Here is a 20,450-nt window from a genome sequence, read left to right as displayed (position 1 = left end):
ATATTTAGTTTCCAGTTTAAAAAAACACCTGGAAAAGCCCTGTTGTGTGTGGAAAACACTACACACACACACACACACTCACACACACACAGGGTTAAAAGAAAATTAGGCTGCTGTTCTAGATTCTGTGTGGCTGTTACAGAGTACAGCAGCAAGGCTGTTAGAGATACTTATCTGTGCAGTGTGTGACTCTTAACGTGTTTTCTGCTTTCCCTCTTGGTCCCAGCCATCCTCTGAATCGCTAGAGAGCAGCCCCCAAGCAACTCCTCTTCCTCCTCCTCCTCCACCACCTGTCAAGCCGTCCAGCACCATCAAAGAAAAACAGCTGCCCCTCATGAACCTTTTTGCTCATGGCCCCACCTCTCCCCCTGCCTCAGGAGTTCCGCTTCCTCATCTTGCCCCTAGGACGCCCCCACCAGCACCTTCCCTTTCTTCAGACAGCGCAGCTAGCTTGAATCGTAAGTGGAGGTTCTTGAATTCTCTTTGTGAGGACAACTGGCTGAGTTCAGCCCTGTGGGCATCACGAGCATAGTGTCTTCCTAACAAAAATGCACTTTATAAATACTGAATTAATTATTTTTCAGCCGAAACTCATTCCAAATCTGAAATCAAGTCAAGTTGTATTTAAGACTGATGTCCATGGTACTTTTGAACAAATGATATGTCTTTATGGTACAAAGAATAATCAGTGCAGAGCAGTTTTAAAGTACTATCAGCCCCATTGTTAAGGTGCTGATGAACACATGAAGTTGCCTTATAGTGAGTCAGGCCATTGGTCTGTTAAGGTCAGTATTGCCTACTGGGACTGGCCGCAGCTCTCCAAGGTCTCAGGCAGAGGTCTTTCGCATCACCCACGACTTGATCCTTTTAACTAGAGATGTTGGGTATTGCACTTGGGACTTTCTGCACGTGAAGCAGATGCTCTACCAGTGAGTCATCTGTGACTTGTTCTGAGCCACTAAATGGTTGCCCCTTAGGTAGCTGCCTTTGTTTTATAAAGCTTCTTCCCCATCTAGAGTCTTTGTGGATAGAGTGGGTTCTAAATCTGAACCAACAAAAATCATAAAAATCCTTACAGGCATTTTCAGTGGGGTTGAATTACTATCTTTGGGCAGAATTTCACTGTGCATAATGGTGAGAGCCATAATATCCAGATTGCAAGATGTTATAGTCCCGTTGTACTCTGCATTGGTCAGGCTGCACTGGAGTACTGTGTGCCGTTCTGGAGGCCTCACTTCAGAAAGGATGTGGACAAAATGGAGCGGGTTCAGAAGAGAGCAACTAGGATGATCAGGGGCCTGGAGACCAAGCTCTATGAGAACAGGATGAGGGGCTTGGGAATGTTTAGTCTGGAGAAGAGGAGGTTGAGAGGGGACAGGTAAGAGTTGTTCGACAGTGAAATCAGCTACCAAGGGAGGTGGTGAGCTCCCCCTCACTGGCAGTCTACAAGCAGCAGCTGGACGAACACTTGTCAGGGATGCTCTAGGCTGATCCTGCATTAAGCCAGGTATTGGACTAGATGGCCTGTATGGCCCCTTCCAACTCTATGTTTCTATGAGATTCTTCTTAATTTCCCTTTTGTCACCTTTTAGGGTCAGATTTGACAGCAATGGAAGAAAATGCCAGTTCCAAAACCCAACTCTTCCATCTTGCAATTAGAGTCTGCTTCTCCTATGCCAACCCTACCTGGAAACTGTTCCTGCGTAAAGAAGTACGTCAAGTCCCATCGCATCCCAGCATTGCTTTTGTAGCAGGGACTGTTTGCTAGGATTGATGTGGCCAGTTTCCCTGTCTGTGCTCCCCATACAAGTCAGGAAACCTAGAAGCTTAGCCCCATCTCCACTGATGGATCATCACGTCTTTGGGATCTGCTTGAGCAACTTCAATGCCTTTCCTCATTTTAGAAGACACATGCAAGTAAGAAGTTGTGATGGGCCCGCCACAGGATTATGACCTCATCAAGTAGGCAGGGTTGGAGAGAGGTCAGTTTGGGGAAATGGACCCATAGGATGGTCAAAGTGAGAATTACTTCTGGGTAGATGTGGCGATGCTGAAACAAATATTAATCCAGCTGTAATGGAATTGCATTAGATATATGTCTCTGTAATGAGACAAACAGCAGGGGAAGAACCAGCTTGCTTACTCCTTGGGCACTTTCACACAGGTCAAATAATGCACTTTCAATCCACTTTCAATGCACTTTAACAATCATTTGCAAGTGGATTCTGCCATTTCATACAGTAAAATCCAGCTTTAAAAATGCTTTAAAAGTGGATTGAAAGTGCATTATTTGGCATGTGTGAAAGTGTCCCTTGTGTCAAGCCAGTGGATGCCCATTATCCTCCTATGATAGTCACCCAGAATTGTGCCTTTGAAAAGCTTGCCTACAAGCATTGGATCACTGACTGGTTTGGATGGCGGTCGTACGTTGCTTGTCTTGAATGCAATTTTGTATCTGGTGTTCCCTGACAGGTTTTTTACCCCAAGGAAAACTTCAGTCACCCTTATTGCCTGAATCTGCTATGTGACCAGGTAAATGCTCCAGATGTTACTCTTTCCCCCTTTCTTCCATTAGTTTTTCCACAAAGGGTTTCTTTTCTTTCCTCATGGTGGTTTTGCTACTTTCCCTGTTTCAAATTACGCACCTGCTTGTTCTTTGGAGCTTCTGGCTTCAGAGTTTGCCCTTGACCTTTCCTGTTTAAAGCAACCAAGTCTAATGGAAGCCAAACTTCTTTGTTCAGATCATGAGAGATACTTACTCAGATTCGTGCATTCGGATCTCCAAAGAAGAGAAGCGCAAGATGAAAGATCTGTTAAGTAAGCAATCTCCTCTTATACTACTTACTCCTGTCTCTGCCCCTAATATCTCCAGGGGCACTCATCTTCCATCGGGAACTGAAGAGCTGCTTGCCTCGGTCACAGGTTGTGCTTTAAGAATGTGGAGAATGCTATGTATCTAGCACACTTGTCTGTGTCCAGTCAAGCACACAGTGAACCCATCACAACCTGCAAAATACTCTCGGGGTTTTCAAGTGTGATTAATAGGATTTTAGAATTATCTCTGCATCCCTGCTGACTTATGCTAGCCACATACAAACTAGTTCCCTTTGGTCTTTGTGGCTGTGGCTGAGAAATAATAAGGAACCATAGCAGTAACTTGGGAAAATAACTCCTCCCTCACTTTTAATGTCTAAATCATCCTTCGGCATCTGTGTCATAAGAACATAGCATAAGAAAGGCCATGCTGGATCAGACCAATGTCCATCAAGTCCAGCAGTATGTTCACACAGTGGCCAACCAGGTGCCTCTAGGAAGCCCACAAACAAGACGACTGCAGCAGCATTGTCCTGCCTGTGTTCCAAAGTACCTAATATAATAGGCATGCTCATCTGATCCTGGAGAGAACAGGTATGTGTCATGACTAGTATCCACTTTGACTAGTAGCTATGAATAGCCCTCTCCTCCATGAACACGTCCACTTCCCTCTTAAAGCCTTCCAAGTTGGCTACTAGTAAAAATGGATACTAGCCATGACGCATATCTGCTCTCTCCAGGATTGGAGGACCAGGCCTATTACATTAGGTGCTGTGGAACACAGGAAGGATGCTGCTGCAGTTGTTTTGTTTGTGGGCTTCCTAGAGGCACCTGGTTGGCCACTGTGTGAACAGACTCCTGGACTTGATGGGCCTTGCTCTGATCCAGCATTGCCTTACTTATGCTCTTATGTTTCCACAGTGAAAATGTTGTGGGAGGATAGTGTTTGCAGCCCTGTGAGGTGATGAAGATGTTTTTAAAAGTTAGTCCCTGCCCTGTTTGGCTACAAGTCAGGTCGGGCACCCGTGTCCCAACATGCGTCAAATGTAACACTTTTTTGGCCCTAAGACTCCTCCTGTCTCTGCTGCTGAAACATCTCCTTTTGCATCCTCGGCAGCGGAGTTCCAGGTGGGCATGGATGCCAGCTCCATTCCAGATGATGGCATGAAGAAGAGGATCGTGGTAGCTGCTCGTGATAACTGGGCCAACTATTTCTCTCGTCTTTTCCCGGTGAAGGTAAGTCCGACTGCCTACTGTTGGCAGCCTGTAGAAGAGAGAGAATTTCTTGGCGAGTTCATATGGCTGGAGGTGGATTGTCCAGCTTTGTCCCCTACCATTATTTCATTACCGGGGCCTGGCAGCTAATTAAATGTCCCGCCATTGGAGGAGGAGCCACTTCTGTTGGAGGAACGCCCTCCAGGCTAGAAAAAGGCATCAGACTTTGCTCAGTGGAGTGGTGTGGTACAGGCCACTATGTTTAAGGCTGACCTAACAAGTCTTAGAGCAAAACTGCATACTCAAAATAATGACATGGTACAACCTTATTGGGACTGTACCACACTTCAAACTATAACTAGGGATATCCTCACTGAATGCTCCTCCATGTGAACAAAATTCCTTCCAGTTACAAACTGTTGCATCAGGGTGTATGGTTATGGCCTAGGCCCTTCCCCAACAAATAGGATGCCAGGCCCAATATAAATGTGGCCCTGGATGAGCATGGCAAACTTACCTGTGTGGCCACCTTCACCTTTAGCCCACAGCTGCTCTACATGCAAGGGTTTCTCCACTCCTCCACATGCAGCCGGCTGGGTGACCTTGGGCCGGTCACAGTTTTCTCAGAACTCTCTCCGCCCCACCTGCCTCTCAAGATGCCTGTTGTGGGAAGGGGAAGGCAAGGCAATTGTAAGCCACTTAGAGACTCCTTACAGGTAGAGAAAAGGGGGGGTATAAAAACCAACTCTTGTTCTTCTACTCCTACTCTAAGAAAAACAGGCACAGCACTGGGGCAGCTGCTGCAAAGATGCTTCTTCCAAGCTCCTTGTGATCTCTGACCTAAAGCTGCCTCTAATATATGAGCCATCGGCAGAGACCAGCCTTAAGCCACTTTGAATTATTATTATTTTTTGACAGGGAGAAAACGGGAGCGACGTCCAAATTCTGGGTGTTTCTCACCGGGGACTGCGACTGTTGAAGAGGACAAAAGCAGCCAACTGCATCCCTGAGCATCTGAAAATCCTTTGCAGCTACAGGTGAGAGGCAATAAAACACCATCCAAAGAGTAGGGCAAGGGCGCTGCTTTCTGTCTTCCATGGCAACAGGCAACGACACTACCTCATTAACGTCTACAGCCGTGATCCCCACTGTGGTGCGCTCACAGCCACCATGTCCTCTGCCGAAGTGTTTCCTGGCTTCCACTTGCCTTTCCCCCAAAGAGCCAATCCTGGCTTTCCTCCTCTTCAGAGTAGGAGTTTCTTCAGAAGAGCCGAGGCGGGATCTCTTTTCCGTCTGCAGGGAGCACTTGTTCTGAAACAGCTGCCTCCTTCATACGGGGCTGCTTGGCTTGAAACCACCTAACGTTTTGTGGGGCTTCCCAATATTTTGTGGCTGGACCCAGCGTGCACAGTAGCCATCTCATTGTGGTGCCAACTACCTGATCTCAAAATTCCAAAAATGCCATAGGGTCAGCAAGTTTGAGGATGCCTTGTCGCAGACTTTTAGATATAGAAATGCAGGAGTTTAGAAGCCATGCAAGTAGTAGATGTTCCCCTTGGAGTTGGTTTGGTCTTCTCCTTGAGCTTGGCTCAGTTGCTTGAGTTACCTGGAGCTGTTTGCTCTGCCATTCCCCTCCTTTCTGGGGGTGGCACACTATGCGCTGGATTGTATTGTTGGACCTACATGGGACTGGTGGGTGCATGATTCTGTTTGGGGTAAGAGGGTGGACAAACATGGCCTCCTTAGTTCCTGCCATCTCTGTACATCTTTCTCATGTCTTGGCACCTTTTATGTTTCCTGTTATATGAGCATCCAATTTACTGGACCGCCTTTCCTGATACAAGTCTGTGAGAGGCCTGTGCTCATCTAAGCAGGAGCTGCTTCCAGTTCCAGTGCTGAGGGAAGCTATGATGGTTTCAGCTCAAACTTTGGGCTTTTTTAATGGCAGCTGCCGTCCTTTGGAATGAGCTGTGTACAGAAGTGTGGAAAGGGCAGACTCCAGTGATTTTTCAGGGTAAATGTACGGCCTTGGGAACCTGATATGGTACTGTGCTGATTGTCTGATGATTGGCTGTTGTTGGTTTTAATGTGTAGAACATAAGAACATAAGGCCATGCTGGATCAGACCTAGGTTCATCAGGTCCAGCAGTCTGTTCGCACAGTGGCCAACCTAGGAAGCCCACAAATAAGACAACTGCAGCAGCATTAATCTGCCTGTGTTCCAAAGCACCTAATACAATAGGCATGCTCCTCTGATCATGGAGAGAATAGGTATGCATCATGACTAGTATCCATTTTGATTAGTGGCCATGGATAGCCCTCTCCTCCATGAACATGGCCACTCCCCTCTTAAAGCCTTCCAAGTTGGCAGCCATCACCACATCCTGGGGTAGGGAGTTCCACAATGTAACTATGCGTTGTGTGAAGAAATACTTGCTTTTATTTGTTTTGAATCTTTCACCCTTCAGCTTCAGCGGACAACCCTGGATTCTAGTATTGTGAGACAGGGAGTGTTGGTATATATAGAAAATACTTCAAGCATAATGGCAGGAAAACAGCATAGAAATATAGAATATATATTTATATGTGGCCATGGGGGCTTTTCTCATCTTGATCTCTCTTGTGAATCATCTGAGGCAACATGGCCACAGCGAGGGGACTGTCTCTGAGCGTGTCCCAAGTGTGAACTGCATTTCTTGGGTTTTGCAGTTATGCAGAAGTGCTGTCCTTAGAGGTGTTTGGCCGGAACATCATTCAGTTCTCTCTGAAGAGTGAGCAGCTCATCCTTCACTCTCCAAAGGCCCGGCAGATCAAGGCCATGGTGGAGCTCTTCCTCCACGAACTGAAACAGGTAAGAGAGCCCTGTTTGAAACAGGTTCCTCCCCACTACCTTTGGGCACAGTAAAATGTAGGCTGGAGACCCATTGCCATCATTAGAATAACTATAACTCTTTTATGATGCTCTTCTTCCCTTCCAGCAAGAGCCAGTGTGGTGTAGTGGTTAATAGCGGTGGGATGGAGCAGTGGACTCTGATCTGGAGAACCAGGTTTGATTCCCCACTCCTCCACATGAGCTGTGGATGCTAATCTGGTGAACCGGGTTGGTTTCCCCACTCCTACACATGAAGCCACCTGAGTGATCTTGGGCTAGTCACAGCTCTCTTAGAACTTTCACAGCCCCACCTACCTGACAGGGTGTCTGTTGTGGGGAGGGGAAGGGAAGGTGATTGTAAGCCTATTTGATTCTTCCTGAAGTGGTAGAGAAAGTCGGCATATACAAACCAACTCTTCTTCTTCTTCTGCAATCATCAAAAGGACTCCAACTTTGTCATTGCTCTGCGTAGCTACATGACTGATGACAAGAGCCTCTTAAACTTCAAGAAAGGTGATTTCATCCGGTTGCTGCCCATGGATGGACTGGAGTCAGGTAATGGAGTCCAGCTGTGTCCTAGGATCTGGCTGGTTATTGCATCTGTCACTGGCATTTCATATATGGTTGGTCCCACCCCATCCAGGTCCTATGTTCCCAGGCTCCTCCCCTGGGGCCTTCCCATATGTTTTCTCACCCCATGGTGCCACCCTGAAACTTGCTGGGGTGGATCTGCTCTCAACCGATCAGCCTTCTTACCTGGCCCTCCACCATCTGCACCTGGTCCTGCCTCACTCTCAACCTTCACGTTGTGCGTTCCAGGTGTTCGTTGTTTGGTCTTACCCTCCACCTTCACCTTGTGTGTTCTTACGCCTCCGGAAAGGGTCTGCTGCTGTCCCCATGATTCAGGCCTGGCTGAGGTTTGGGACTCCTCCCTCCCTCCCGATTGCCTTTGTTGCTGCCTTTTCTGGTCCATGGCCAATCTCTGACTCCTCCAGGGTTGGCCCATTGTCTCCCAGCTGCCGAGGCCCTGGATAGAGAGAGACGGGCTCGGTGTGCTATGTACCTATGCCTTTCCGGCTCTCCAAGGCTGGGAGATGATGAGGCGTGCAGGGGTGGTTGTCTGCCCCCGGTTCGGCTGGTGGGGGCAACTCTGCGGGTTGGGCTTTGTCGGCATACTTCATTCCCGGGAGCATGCATGGATGTGGGTTGAGTGGGGGTCGACCGGGAGGGCCCAGGGCTCTGGGGGTGGCTTGGGACAGTTACATTTGTAAGCACCACTTACAGATATAGCAATACACAGAGGTCACGGAGCATATTTACATTATTTAAAATATGTATGTGGATGGTATCCTGAGAAAATTAGGCTGCTGGGACAACTTAGATGGAAGACAGGTATTGAGAGGAACATCTGTTACGACTTAATCCATCTTTCAGTAAAAGGCATAACTTTGGGAACCAACTTTACTGGGGTCAGAAAGGACTGATGAGGGTGGAGGGAAAAGATTTGCAGTCCTTCGGCCCATAGATTGCTGGATCCAGCCCAGTGTTTTTACCTGAGTTTCTCCCTCTTCCCCCACAGGCTGGCAGTTCGGTTCCGTTGGTGGTCGCTCTGGCCTCTTCCCTTCCGGCTTGGTTCAGCAAGTGGCAGCTCCTGATTACCTCAGCCTCCATCTGAACAGACAGGAAGAGGTCAAGAATAGCACAAAGAGAGACCCTCAGGAGAAAATCTATAGCAAGAAGGTGAGGCAGTCTGAGGCAGCTGCAGATGGATTATTGGATAATTCTCAAGGAAGGCTATCTGACAGGTAGAAGGGACTTTGGATCTCACACAACTGTACAGACAGAGGGGGTTTGCAAGAGGATTCAATGCGTACAGTGAAAGGCCTGCTGGAATGAAAGTTCTTTTCTGGAGGAGAGTCTTTTTTCCCCTTTCTCCACATTGATCATTTATTACCCTAACAAAATAACATATGGTCAATACAATAATTAAGAAGGAGGGATCAGAACTGCAATTGAAATTTCAACAAAAACTTAATCAGTTATTTCAGTGTAATCTAAAGGGGTCACAATTTTGCACTTTACATAGGTGTATATGTATAGCATTTGGTATAATCATTATAGATTGGCCTGACCCCCAAAGCCTGAAGAAAATAATATTAGCAGCAAATGTCTGTAATGTTTCCAGAATTTGTTGTACAAAATCTTCAAATTTGCAGAGTGTGGCCATTTTGCTGTTTTTAGTACTTTTCTGCTCTTAACCAAGATACATTTAATATTGTTGACAGATTGTAGATACCAATGCCACTTATATATAAATTCATTTGTTTCAGCTGTATGACAGGTATTTATTATATTCTCCTCCTGACCCAGGACTGTACAGGTTTTTCAATGTCTAGCATCTATGACCTTTGCTGCCATCGATAAAATCAAAATAAAACACCTCTATATTATAGTCATACATGGAAGCATACCCAATAAAGTTTTTTTTTTAGATCCTTCCTGAGCCTATGTGAGATTATTGGACCTGGGGTGTGGTTGGAGGGCACCTAATACAGCCACCTTGTTGAAGCTAAGCATGTATGAGTCTGGCCATTTGCCTGGAAAGACGGTTCCCTAGGGACCCCATGTGTGTCACGTTGAGTTCTATCATGGGAGAAAGGCAGGATATAAATGTAACAACCCTAAATATTAAAAGAAAATATTTAGCCATATCCCACCATCTTGAAGCTTGGGGGCATAATCACCACATGTTCAAAATATGTGTTCTTCCTGTGTCAGGAGCAGGCCATGAGAACAGTTCATGGTTGTGCTCCCAGGTGTTGTTTTGCAGTTCTCTCCAAAGCCAGTCCGTGCCCCATGTTTAGACTTCATAGATTCCTTTAGTGTGGGAATTGCCAAGTACTCTTTCCTGCCCCTGGGAGGGGGGTTGCCTGGGTTACTGGTTATCTCCTTTTGCTTTTCCATATATGCCATGTGCTTTGCCTTAGCCCCTTACTAGTGTCATTCTGAATATGGCTTCTGTAACCTGTCGAGTCTAATCAATAAAACTGCTTTCGTGGACTTGCTGTCTGTCGGAATCTGTTTATGGGTTTGCCGCAGGACTAGAGCTCACTTTATGACACTAGTCATCCGTCCTCATCGGATTTAATTGCTGACCTTGGCTGGAGCCCTGGAGGGTTCACCTAGGCACTCGTCTCCTCAGCTTGGGGCGCGAGACGAGCTCCCCGAGGATCCCGGTTTACTGCATGCTGTCTTGGAAGAGACGCTGCAAACTGACGCGGAGGCCACCCGGCTGGTTTGGCTGCTGACTGATCAGTGGTGTCGCCTGGCAGAGACGACCCCCTGGAGGACCCAGGACACTGATCTACGTGCCCGCGACGACCTTTTGGGACTGGATGCTTTACTGGAAGATACCCGGTTGGCGCAGGAGGACCTTGCCTTGCTAACCCGGTTGTTGTCTGAGCTGACGCTCAGCGAACCGCAACAGGAGTCGGCGGCCCTGATCAAGCTCGGTTTCCCAATGGCGGGGGCTCGGGAGGTAGACGTTCCGCAAACCGTTCCGGATCCCGCCCTATGCCACAGGGAAGCACAAAATGCGGCCGCCAAGACGGTCCTGGTGCTTGTGGATTTAACGCCGGCCACGGCGACGGCAGCCGACGTCGAAAGGTTACTGATTCCCGAGTTCAGTCCTGCCTCGGCAGGCCTGGCCCCACAGGTCCTACCACTGTTGGGACAACACAAGGAGATCCAAATGCTCTTGGAACAAGCTGCCGAACCAATTGTGACGGCTGCTGCTGCCGCCAAACTCGAGGCGGGCCGAGCGCTCGCTGACGAAAGGCGAGCGGAAAACCAACTGTTGGCGGAGGCGGCCACTGCTCGGGCGCAAGCGACGGCAGGGACTGAAACACGGTCAAAAATTACCGGGGGGATGGACTGGTCTTTCGCTTCGTTCTCCTGGGGCTCCCCGGAACCAGGACAACCCCGGGAAGTAGCACGCAGACAGCGGCTCACCTTTGCTCCTGATATCCACGAGTATGAGGAGGAGGAGACTGAGTACGTCGAGAAAGGCGACTGGAATACCAATTACCAAGTTAGCCAAGCCCGACGGACTGGGGGGACTGAGGAAGAAATCCATGCCTTGCGGTTTCAAAACCGAGAACGAATGGAATGTATGGCCCAGATGCAGGACCAACTGGACTTAGTGATGCAAGAGTATGGTTGCCTGCAGCGTACTCAAGGGGCGCCTGTCCCAAATCAACAACCCCCGGGACAACCGGGACAGCCAACCCCGGCGCAGCCGGGACAGCTGGCCCCGGCGCAACCAGGGTAGCCGTCACAGCCAGGGCAACCAGGACAGCCAGCCCCGGTACTACTGGCTCCAGGGCAACCACCAGCACCACCCCCTGTAGTCCCGGTTGTGCAGTGGAAGCAACCCCGTCTACGAGTGACATTTGATGGCTCCGCTGATGCGTTGCCCTGTTTTCTACACCAAGTGGACAGTTACACGAGGGAGCAGGGGCATTCTTTCCCCACGGAAGACAGCCGAGTGAGATTCGTCTCCTCGCTTTTGGCTGGAAAAGCCGCAGATTGGATGGTTCTCCAGTTTGATACTCGGGCCCGCTCCATACGGTCGCTTAATGAATTCATGCGAGCGTTAAGAAGACGCTTCGAGGATCCGTTCCAGGGAGAGAAGGCCAAGGCGACCCTCCTCCAACTTCTACCTCCACTGGACGAGCATTGTGATTTCAACGGGGAGCCTGCCTCGTTTGCAGTGCCATGGGCCACTTCGCAGCAGCCTGCCCGTCACGTCAGGGACCACCGAGTCCCTCTACCCAGCCGGCGGGGACTCCTCGCCGGAGGGGACGCGCACGAGGGAGAGGCGCCGCGGTCGGGCGAAGCGTCGCTCCAAGACGAAAAGCACCCCATGCTGTGCTTGCTGGAGAGGTGACGACGGACCCTTCGCCAGTGGACCCGTCGGGGTCCAGGATTACAATTACTACCCTGGAGAGATCAGCTCTACTTCCTCTGAGGAGGGTGACCACTGGAACTCCCTGCCCTTTATCTGGAGTCTCCCCTTGAACCGCCAAAAAAACGGACTGGATCTGCGGTAGAGGGGGCAATACTGCAGACCCCCGCAGGAGTTCCTGAGAAGCAAGACCCGAAGCCCCCTTCATGGTGAGTGAAGTGGAAGAGACTGTGTATGTAGATGTCATATTGCAACAAACCACTTTTAAGGCACTCCAGGTGAAGTCAGTCCCTCTGCCTGCTCCGGTCCAGTTCGCCCAGATGGATGGCAGTGACTTCAAGGGGGCCCCGGTAGATCGTTGCACTGACAGGGTGGCAATGGGAATTGGCCACCACTGGGAACAAATCAACCTTACTATTGTGCCTAATGTTAGATATGCGGTGGTGTTGGGAGCAAATTGGCTCAAAGGACACAGTCCCGCCATAGACTGGGATGCTGGGACTTTAACGTTCAATAGCCCGTTGTGTGAATTACACCGACCTGACGTGGCTGTTAAAACCATAGTCACACCAACCCCTGCTCTTGCCTCGGACCCCTCCAGTCCAACCCACTTGCCACCTGACTATCAGGACTTTGCGGATGTATTCAATGTGCAGGAGTGTGATGTTTTACCTCCCCACCGCCGGACTGATTGTGCCATTGAGGTGGTGGGGGATGAAAAACTGCCAAAAAGTAAGATTTACCCAATGAGCCCTACAGAACGAACAGTGCTCCGCGAGTTTTTAGACAAAAACTTGGCTCGCGGTTTCATCCGACCACGCCCTGTTCAGCATCAGCCTTTCTTGTGCGGAAAAAAACGGAGGATTTGCATTTGTGTATTGACTTCCGGAAACTCAATGCTGTTACTCAAACGAATGCCTACCCCATCTCCCTCATTTCTCAACTCTTGGGACAATTGAAAGAAGGACACATTTTCACTAAATTGGATTTAGTCGAGGCTTATTACAGGGTCAGAATTCGGGAGGGGGATGGATCTCTGACAGCTTTCTCCAGTTGCTTGGGATGTTCGAATTTATAGTGATGCCGTTTGGATTAAAAGGGGCCCCGGGGGTCTTCACGCAACTCATTAATGAGATCCTCCATGACCTGGTGTTCAGAGGAGTGGTAGTTTATTTGGATTACATTCTTATTTACTCCAAAACCATGGAGGAACATGTTGCTTTGGTTAGAGAGGTATTGCAACTTCTTAGAGATCAGCTCTATGCCAAACTTTCTAAATGCGAGTTTCACAAAAAGCAATTAACCTTCCTAGGATATGTTGTCTTGCACCAAGGACTGACTATGGATCCAGAAAAGGTGCGAGCTGTGCTTAGTTGGGAACCACCCTCTACTTGCAAACAAGTCCAAGGATTCCTCGGGTTTGCAAATTTTTACAGGGCGTTCCTCCCTCATTTCGCTCAGATTGCTCTGCCCATCACGGATCTCCTTAAGACTAAAGGGAAGGGAGATTCGGCCACTTTACCCAACGCCCGGGTGGAGTGGACCCCCCAGTGTCAAGCCGCCTTTGATAGTTCAAGTAGACGCTTCCGACATAGCTATGGGAGGTGTACTTCTGCAATGGGGGGAGGATGGACACCTGCGTCCATGTGCTTATTTCTCCACAAAAGTTTACCCAATCCGAACTCAATTGGGCTATTTGGGAAAAGGAAGCCGCCGCTGTAAAACATTCCTTGACAGTGTGGAGGCAGTTTTAGGAGGGTTCCACGGTGCCTTTTGAAGTGTGGTCCGGTCACAAAAATCTGGTTGCCCTAACGGAGGCCCGCAAACTGTCCGCAAAACAAGTACGTTGGGCGGACTTCTTTGCCCAATTCCGATTCATCCTGAAGCACGTACCAGGGAAGCAAAATCTACTGGCTGACGCCCTATCTAGACTTCCCAAATATCCCACCAAGGTTGACCGACCCACAGAGTCGCTCTTCACCCCTGCCCAACAGGGCCTAGTGCCCACTCTGGCTCTGCAAACCCGTTCTCAGACTCACTCCCCGCCACTGCCGCTTCCAGAGGGGATGGATGCCCTGCGCCCGGGCAAGCCGGTGTCACCACCCATCTCGCTTCCTCCTCCTTCGGAGCGTTCTACAGCCATGTCTCCCAAGACACGGGGACCCGAGCACCCTGTTCAGCCACCCCCCACTCCGGTATTAAGTCCGATCTCTCTTCAGCTGCCAGCCGGCACTACTCGGGGTGGGGGGTGGAAGGTCTGTCCGAGTCCTTTAGGGACACTCTTCTTCATAGTTATCAAGCGGAACTTTCCTCGCAGACCCTTCCAGCTTCTCTAGTTAAACGCAGGGAATTTTGGTACAAGAATTCTAAACTGTATGTACTAGAGGTGTTACGGGGGGAGGTTTTGGGTTTGGTTCATGGTGCCAAGACTGCCGGACATTTCGGATTCCTTAAGATGTTGCATTTACTTAGGAGGCAATTTTGGTGGGCGGGCATGTGGTCAGATATGGACTCCTTCATCTGCAGCTGCCCCATCTGTGCAGTGGCCAAACGGGCACAGGGAAAACCGCCCGGACTTTTCAACCATTAGAGACCCCCTCTAAGCCTTGGGAGGTGATTGCAATGGACTTCATGACGAATTTACCCCCTAGTGGGGGAAAGACTGTACTTTGGGTGATTACTGATCTGTTTTCAAAACAGGTGCATCTTGTGCCCTGCGCAGGTATCCCTTCTGCCCCGAAATTGGCCCGCCTCTTTGTGTCACATGTCTTCTGTCTACATTCCTTCCCGTGCAAGGTGGTGATGGACAGGGGTTCAAATTTTGTGGCCAAATTCTGGAAAGCTTTCCTCAAACTGGTTGGAGTGGAACAGGGACTATCTAGTGCCTTCCATCCCCAAACGGATGGTCAAACCGAACGGGTAAATGCAGTCTTGGAATGTTATTTGCGCTGTTATGTCAATTACCATCAGGATGACTGGGTAAACCTGTTGCCTTTTGCCAAGTATGCTTACAATAATGCAGTTCACCAATCCACAGGGTTCAGCCCGTTTCAGATTATTAATGGTAAAGAGTTTAATCCTGTGGGCCATGTCGATGTGTCTGAGGAGGAGGGGGGAGCTGATGTGGCTGAATGGGTGCGTTCCATTCAAACAACCTGGCCATGGCTGGTTAAAAATCTGGAGTGAGCCAAACGAAAGTACAAAGCTCAGACTGACAAACATCGCTCCCCCGGTAAGGAATACAGGGTGGGGGATCTCGTCTATCTGTCCACCAAGAACCTACGATCCACCAGCCCGTGTGATAAACTCAGTGCCAAGTACGTAGGTCCGTTCCCCATTTCCAGGAATATTGATCCAGTAACAATAGAACTCTCCTTGCCCAAGTCTCTATGGAGAATTCATCCTGTGTTCCATATCTGTCTTTTAAAACCATATGTTCCTTCCCAAAGATGGCATCCTGAGCCACAACCTGTCTGATGGAATCTGTTTATGGGTTTGCCGCAGGACTGGAGCTCACATCCTGGCACATTACCAATAACAAAACACATTTGATATATACAATTTATTTAGTTTTGAGGCGCAAGAAACCACGTATAAGTGATTTTCAACTGAGGTTCCTTGATACTGAGGCATAATAAAAAAAATTATGTCCACTTACAAAAAACAAACTCTGTTCTTTCACCTTCACATCTGACATAAGAACTCTCTCTCCTCACCTTGGTCAATTCTACTAAGATATTATACATCTGGGATATAATCTCTTGGGTTTCTATTCAGTAACAGTATTTGCATTTTAGATTGTTCTCATCCTATTTTGAAAGTTTAAACATGGTCTAACTGGGATACACTAAAATGGGGTCCATACCTCACCTTCTTCTAAACAACAACTTCATTATCCTACCATTTACCACAAACATTCCAGTGGTGTCCATTTTGTAAATGTCCATCAAATATAATCTGAGTTTTCCTCTGGTGGTAAAAGGAGGGGAGGGGTCTCCTTTGACCACCAAAAAGGCTGTGCTAGGGAACATGGTAGGCTTGCCAGGCTCCGTAGCTCCACCGGCGGGAGCTTTCCAGGGCTGTGGCTGCAGCACACGATGCGTGTGCGCACCTGGCATGATGCACGCACACACCCCATGCAACACACCTACATCACTTCCTGGTTTACCCGGAAGCGACGCGGATGCTCTAGCAATCTCGGCCAAAATTCTGTGGTTTCCATACAGTTTTATCCGAGATTGCCAGAGCGCCCACGTCACTCTCAGGTTTACCCAAAAGTGACGCGTGTGCACACATGTGCACACAGTGCATGCCAGCCATCAGCTGGCAGGCGGGCAGCCCGGTGGATCAGTGGGATTTTACCCACCACCACCAGGCACTTGGCAACCCTAGACCATGATAATTTATGCTTGGTTGGTTTATCTCATGATGCTCTTGCGATTGTCTTGGTTCTCCACAGGGGTTATGCATGATGTTCCCCTCCCTCAGGACTCAGCTTGCTTCTGTTCTGCGATTTCCCTGTTTTCTCCAATCCCTGTTTTATCCCGAAATTAAGTTTTCTTCTGAGATTATCTTGGATGTGAGTAGTTGCATAGTTCAGCCATGGGTCGATCTTCCCACGTTCTGACATGCCCCCTTCCTCCAAGTCCTCCTTCAACCAGCCTTCAACCATCCCCCACCCCCACAATGCCCCAGGAAGCCATATCGGAGACAGAGGCAGCCATGGTTGGCTTCTTCTCTGGGGCCCACCACCACATTTTTTAATTTTTTTCTTTTACTCTAATGTAATATCAATATATCATCAAATCATCCAAAATGTTACTCCAAATCACAGACGGGGGCAGCAGAGGCTAGGATTGTACGTTCACTCTCCCCTCCCCTGCATTTGGGTGATGACTTACCCATGGGAGGGGTGAGTGCACGATCCTAGGCTCCCCTGGCTCTCTCTGCGATTTGGAGTAGTATTTTGGTTGATTTGATGATATACTGATATTACATCAAAGCAGCAGCATTTTTTTAAAAAACATGGCAAGGGAGCCCAGAGAAGGAGGCTTCTTTTTAGTGAGTTTCAGCAGTGTGTGTAGGACGGAGAATCTTCCAACCCCCCTTTTCTTTTGTGCAATTCACAGGAAGGAAAGGAGAACTTGCCTCTATGCTGTCTATTCTAGTCAGTTTCAGCAGTGTGTGCAGGACAGAGAAACTCCTCCCCCCCTTTTACTTTTGTGGATGCAATTCTGTACTCCATTTTGCGAGAAGGGTTGTGAAATGGCCGCTCATGGGGGGGGGAGGGGAGGGGCAAGGTGAAATTTTTGTTAGAGTAAGCACTACTGCCAATTTCAATGCAGCATTTAAAGGGACGGGGACTCAGGCGCTTCCTGATTTCTGCATGTGATTATGCTGTGCTCCTGAGACTCCCAGGAATTTCTTCACAACAAGCAACACCCATGCATAAGGTTTTCCAATCTCGGGATATAAAAGTGTGAGACAAGAAAGGGACGAACCAGGGACATCCTAACCGTGCAAAAACAGCCCATGAGACCTGCATGGACAAAAATCATGTGGGACAAGGGCTATAGTAAGATTGGGAATTAGGTGTATGAAAAAGCTGTGTACTATGGATTTTAGTAGAGAAATGGCTAGGCTCAGTTTACCCCTGCACCTAGCCCAAATTTTTTAAAAGCTTGTGTGATATTATCTGATCTTGCAAGATCTCCCACCTCTTCCTCTTGTCTATCATAGGTGATCTTATGAAAGCAGCTGCCATTCTGCTTCCATTTGGAACACAGGTTATTTAGCCTAGTCCCATATTTGGTACTGCTAAATTGTCCCTTTTTGTGTAAAGACGAGAAGCTGAGAAACAGAAATGGAGGTGCTGACGTTCACAGTTCACCATCCACCCGTAAAAGGCAAATTATATACGTATGCAAACCTGATTTGCATGGAGACTGCATGGGAGGGGAGAGAGGATTTAGCCTTCCAACTTTCCCTTGGTTTCATTAATCAAAACCAGGCTCACAATACTGTTATTAGCATTTTAAAGTGAAAAAAACACACATATTTCCCTTTAATATTCTAATAACATCATGATGAACTCAGTTTCATTTTGCAAAACCAAGCAAAATTAGAAAGCTTAAATCTCCCCTACCCTCCCTACATAACCCTGATGCAACCTGGGGCTGTGAACATGTGTAATTTGTGTTTTACGAATTACAAATCTGTGATCTTTTTCATGTCTGTGCTCTAACTCTAGGCTTTCTCCCCCCACATATGAAGCTATTAATGAACCTGTCAATACGACAGTACAGTTGTGGTACTCAGCACTTGGATGCTGTAAGACAAAAATATAGTTAGGTATAACATTCATCCCTCTAGCTGAGAGAAGGTCTTTCTTGTTGGTAACATGCTGCCCAACCAGAGGGGTCGGGGCAATAATTAACAGAACCCTGTATGCACTTTACCTGAAGTTGTATTTTTCTCTGAGATTTATCTCCCTACTTCTTCAGAACTCTATGGCCAGCCTGAAGTCAGACATCTCTGGCACAACTAGCAGCACTTCCTCTTCTGACATCTGCCACTACACCATGGTAGAGTTTGCCATGGTGCACTTCCGGGAAGCCCAGTCCATGTAAGTAATGTAAACCAGAGATTCATTTTCTGGTATTTGAGAATTATTCTCTGTGTTGCAACCATCATGTGGAAGGCTGTGCCCACGTGACAAGCTTAATACTGATAGATATTGCATTGTGCGGAATCAAAACAGATAAAAGGAAGTATTTCTTCACACAACACATACTTAAATTGAGGCCCTCCCTGCCCCAGGATGTGGTGATGGCTGCCAACTTGGAAGGCTTTAACAGGGGAGTGGACATGTTCATGGAGGAGAGGACTATCCATGACTACTAGTCAAAATGGATACTCGTCATGATGCATACCTATTCTCTTCAGGATCAGAGGAGCATGCCTATTATATTAGGTGCTGTGGAACACAGGCAGGATGCTGCTGCTGCAGTCGTCTTGTTTGGGGGCTTCCTAGAGGCACCTGGTTAGCCACTGTCTGAACAGACTGCTGGACTTGATGGGTCTTGGTCTGATCCAGCATGGCCTTTCTTATGTTCTTCATATGATAAGCGACCACGTAAAGCATTGTAGTCATGGAACTGCTCACCTGAGAAGGTTTACCAGGGTCTGCCATACTTGTTGCCAGCCAGTAGTCCAGACCATGGGGTGCTCTCTTCTCCGTCATCTGTCCCCCTAGTCCTGCTGCAACCAATTCTTCTGCAAAGAAAAGCTGCCTCCTAGTAGATGGAGAGGAGAGCACCCCATGATCTCTAGATGAAAAAGTAGAAGGGGATTTTGCCATGTAAGTAAATTCCTTTGTTTTTGTACGGTTCAACCAGCTTCTTTATATCGTACTGCACTCCCAGGAGGGAGCTGTCAGCAGAGGTGTTCCTGAAGAGAGTATGTCCTTCAGTAAGGCCTTTGAAACTCCTAACTCCCATGTCCTAAGGCACAGTCTCTCTTGACACAAACCTTTCTATATCTACTCCTCTTGGCTCAGCAACATAAAGAATAGCTAGGTATCTGGGGTTGTTTGAGTTTGCAGTATCACATTTGTCTAAAGCACTTGAATAGGGAGGAGATGTTTTTTATTGGTAACACCTGGAGAGAGAAAAAAGTAAAAGTACAGATAGCTCATATAGAAAACCTGTAAAAATACTTTTCTGGCTAGCTGCTACTATGCTGAGCAGAAACCAAAATTTAAAGATGCCACACTGAGAAATTTAAGATCAGTCAATTCTAGGAAAACTCCTTTGTCCACCAATACATGGACCCCATGGTGCTTTAGAAGAAGAAGAGTTCGTTTTTATATGCCAACTTCCTGTACCTTTTTTAAGGAGAATCAAACCAGCTCTTTCCCTTCCTCTCCCCACAACAGACACCTTGTGAGGTAGGTGGGGCAGAGAAAGTTCAGAGAGAACTGTGACTAGCCCAAGGACACCCAGCAGACTTCATGTGGAGGAAAGGGGAAACCAATCTGGTTCACCAGATTAGAGTTCACCGCTCATGTGGAGGAGTGGGGAAGCAAACCTGGTTCTCCAGATTAGGGTCCACCGTTCCTAGCCACTACACCACACTGACTCTCATATATAATCATTAATATCAAATGTGGGTTTCTTGGCTCAGAGGGACAAAGGGCATCTTCAAGATGGGTGTTTCCTTTTCCTCTTAGCTCGGGAGGCAGGATTAAATATTTAAATTTTTCTTGACTTCTGAGGGTAAACGCCCCCTATAGCCAGTTCTATTTCCTGCCTTGATCGGGAGAGCAGCCCTTTGCAGCTCTCAGCTATTAGGATTAGAAATTCCAAGCTTTACTAATAACTTTCTTACCTAACAAACTATTTCTTCTACTATTCTGTCTCTTATTACTCTCTCTCCTATCCTTTCGTGAGGGAATAGGAGGGATCAATTCATAGTTATTAGGATCCTTCCCGCCAAAACAAAATGGCGGACCGGCAGGACGATAACTTTATCGCCTCAACAGATTTGGATCCAAGCCTCTTAACGGCTTTACTACAGCCATCC

General features: G+C 48.0%; 1 protein-coding gene across 1 annotated transcript in view; it reads left to right on the top strand.

Moving 5' to 3' along the window:
* MYO15B (myosin XVB) overlaps positions 1-19,192 on the top strand; it is a 78,310-nt gene extending 59,118 nt beyond the window's left edge. The window contains exons 22-36 of the mRNA XM_056848389.1: positions 227-458; positions 1,593-1,711; positions 2,473-2,532; positions 2,742-2,817; positions 3,932-4,050; positions 4,948-5,066; positions 6,739-6,880; positions 7,345-7,456; positions 8,481-8,590; positions 8,624-8,706; positions 10,484-10,602; positions 10,876-10,991; positions 13,901-14,062; positions 18,371-18,492; positions 19,123-19,192. Coding sequence (XP_056704367.1) covers positions 227-458; positions 1,593-1,711; positions 2,473-2,532; positions 2,742-2,817; positions 3,932-4,050; positions 4,948-5,066; positions 6,739-6,880; positions 7,345-7,456; positions 8,481-8,590; positions 8,624-8,706; positions 10,484-10,602; positions 10,876-10,991; positions 13,901-14,062; positions 18,371-18,492; positions 19,123-19,192 — 1,761 coding nt within the window. The remainder of the gene's footprint in view (positions 1-226; positions 459-1,592; positions 1,712-2,472; positions 2,533-2,741; positions 2,818-3,931; positions 4,051-4,947; positions 5,067-6,738; positions 6,881-7,344; positions 7,457-8,480; positions 8,591-8,623; positions 8,707-10,483; positions 10,603-10,875; positions 10,992-13,900; positions 14,063-18,370; positions 18,493-19,122) is intronic.
* The last annotated feature ends 1,258 nt before the right edge of the window (positions 19,193-20,450 follow it).

This window comes from Euleptes europaea, chromosome 1 (genome assembly GCF_029931775.1).
Source record: "Euleptes europaea isolate rEulEur1 chromosome 1, rEulEur1.hap1, whole genome shotgun sequence".
Taxonomy (NCBI): domain Eukaryota; kingdom Metazoa; phylum Chordata; class Lepidosauria; order Squamata; family Sphaerodactylidae; genus Euleptes; species Euleptes europaea.
This window is presented reverse-complemented; position numbering and strand designations above follow the sequence as displayed.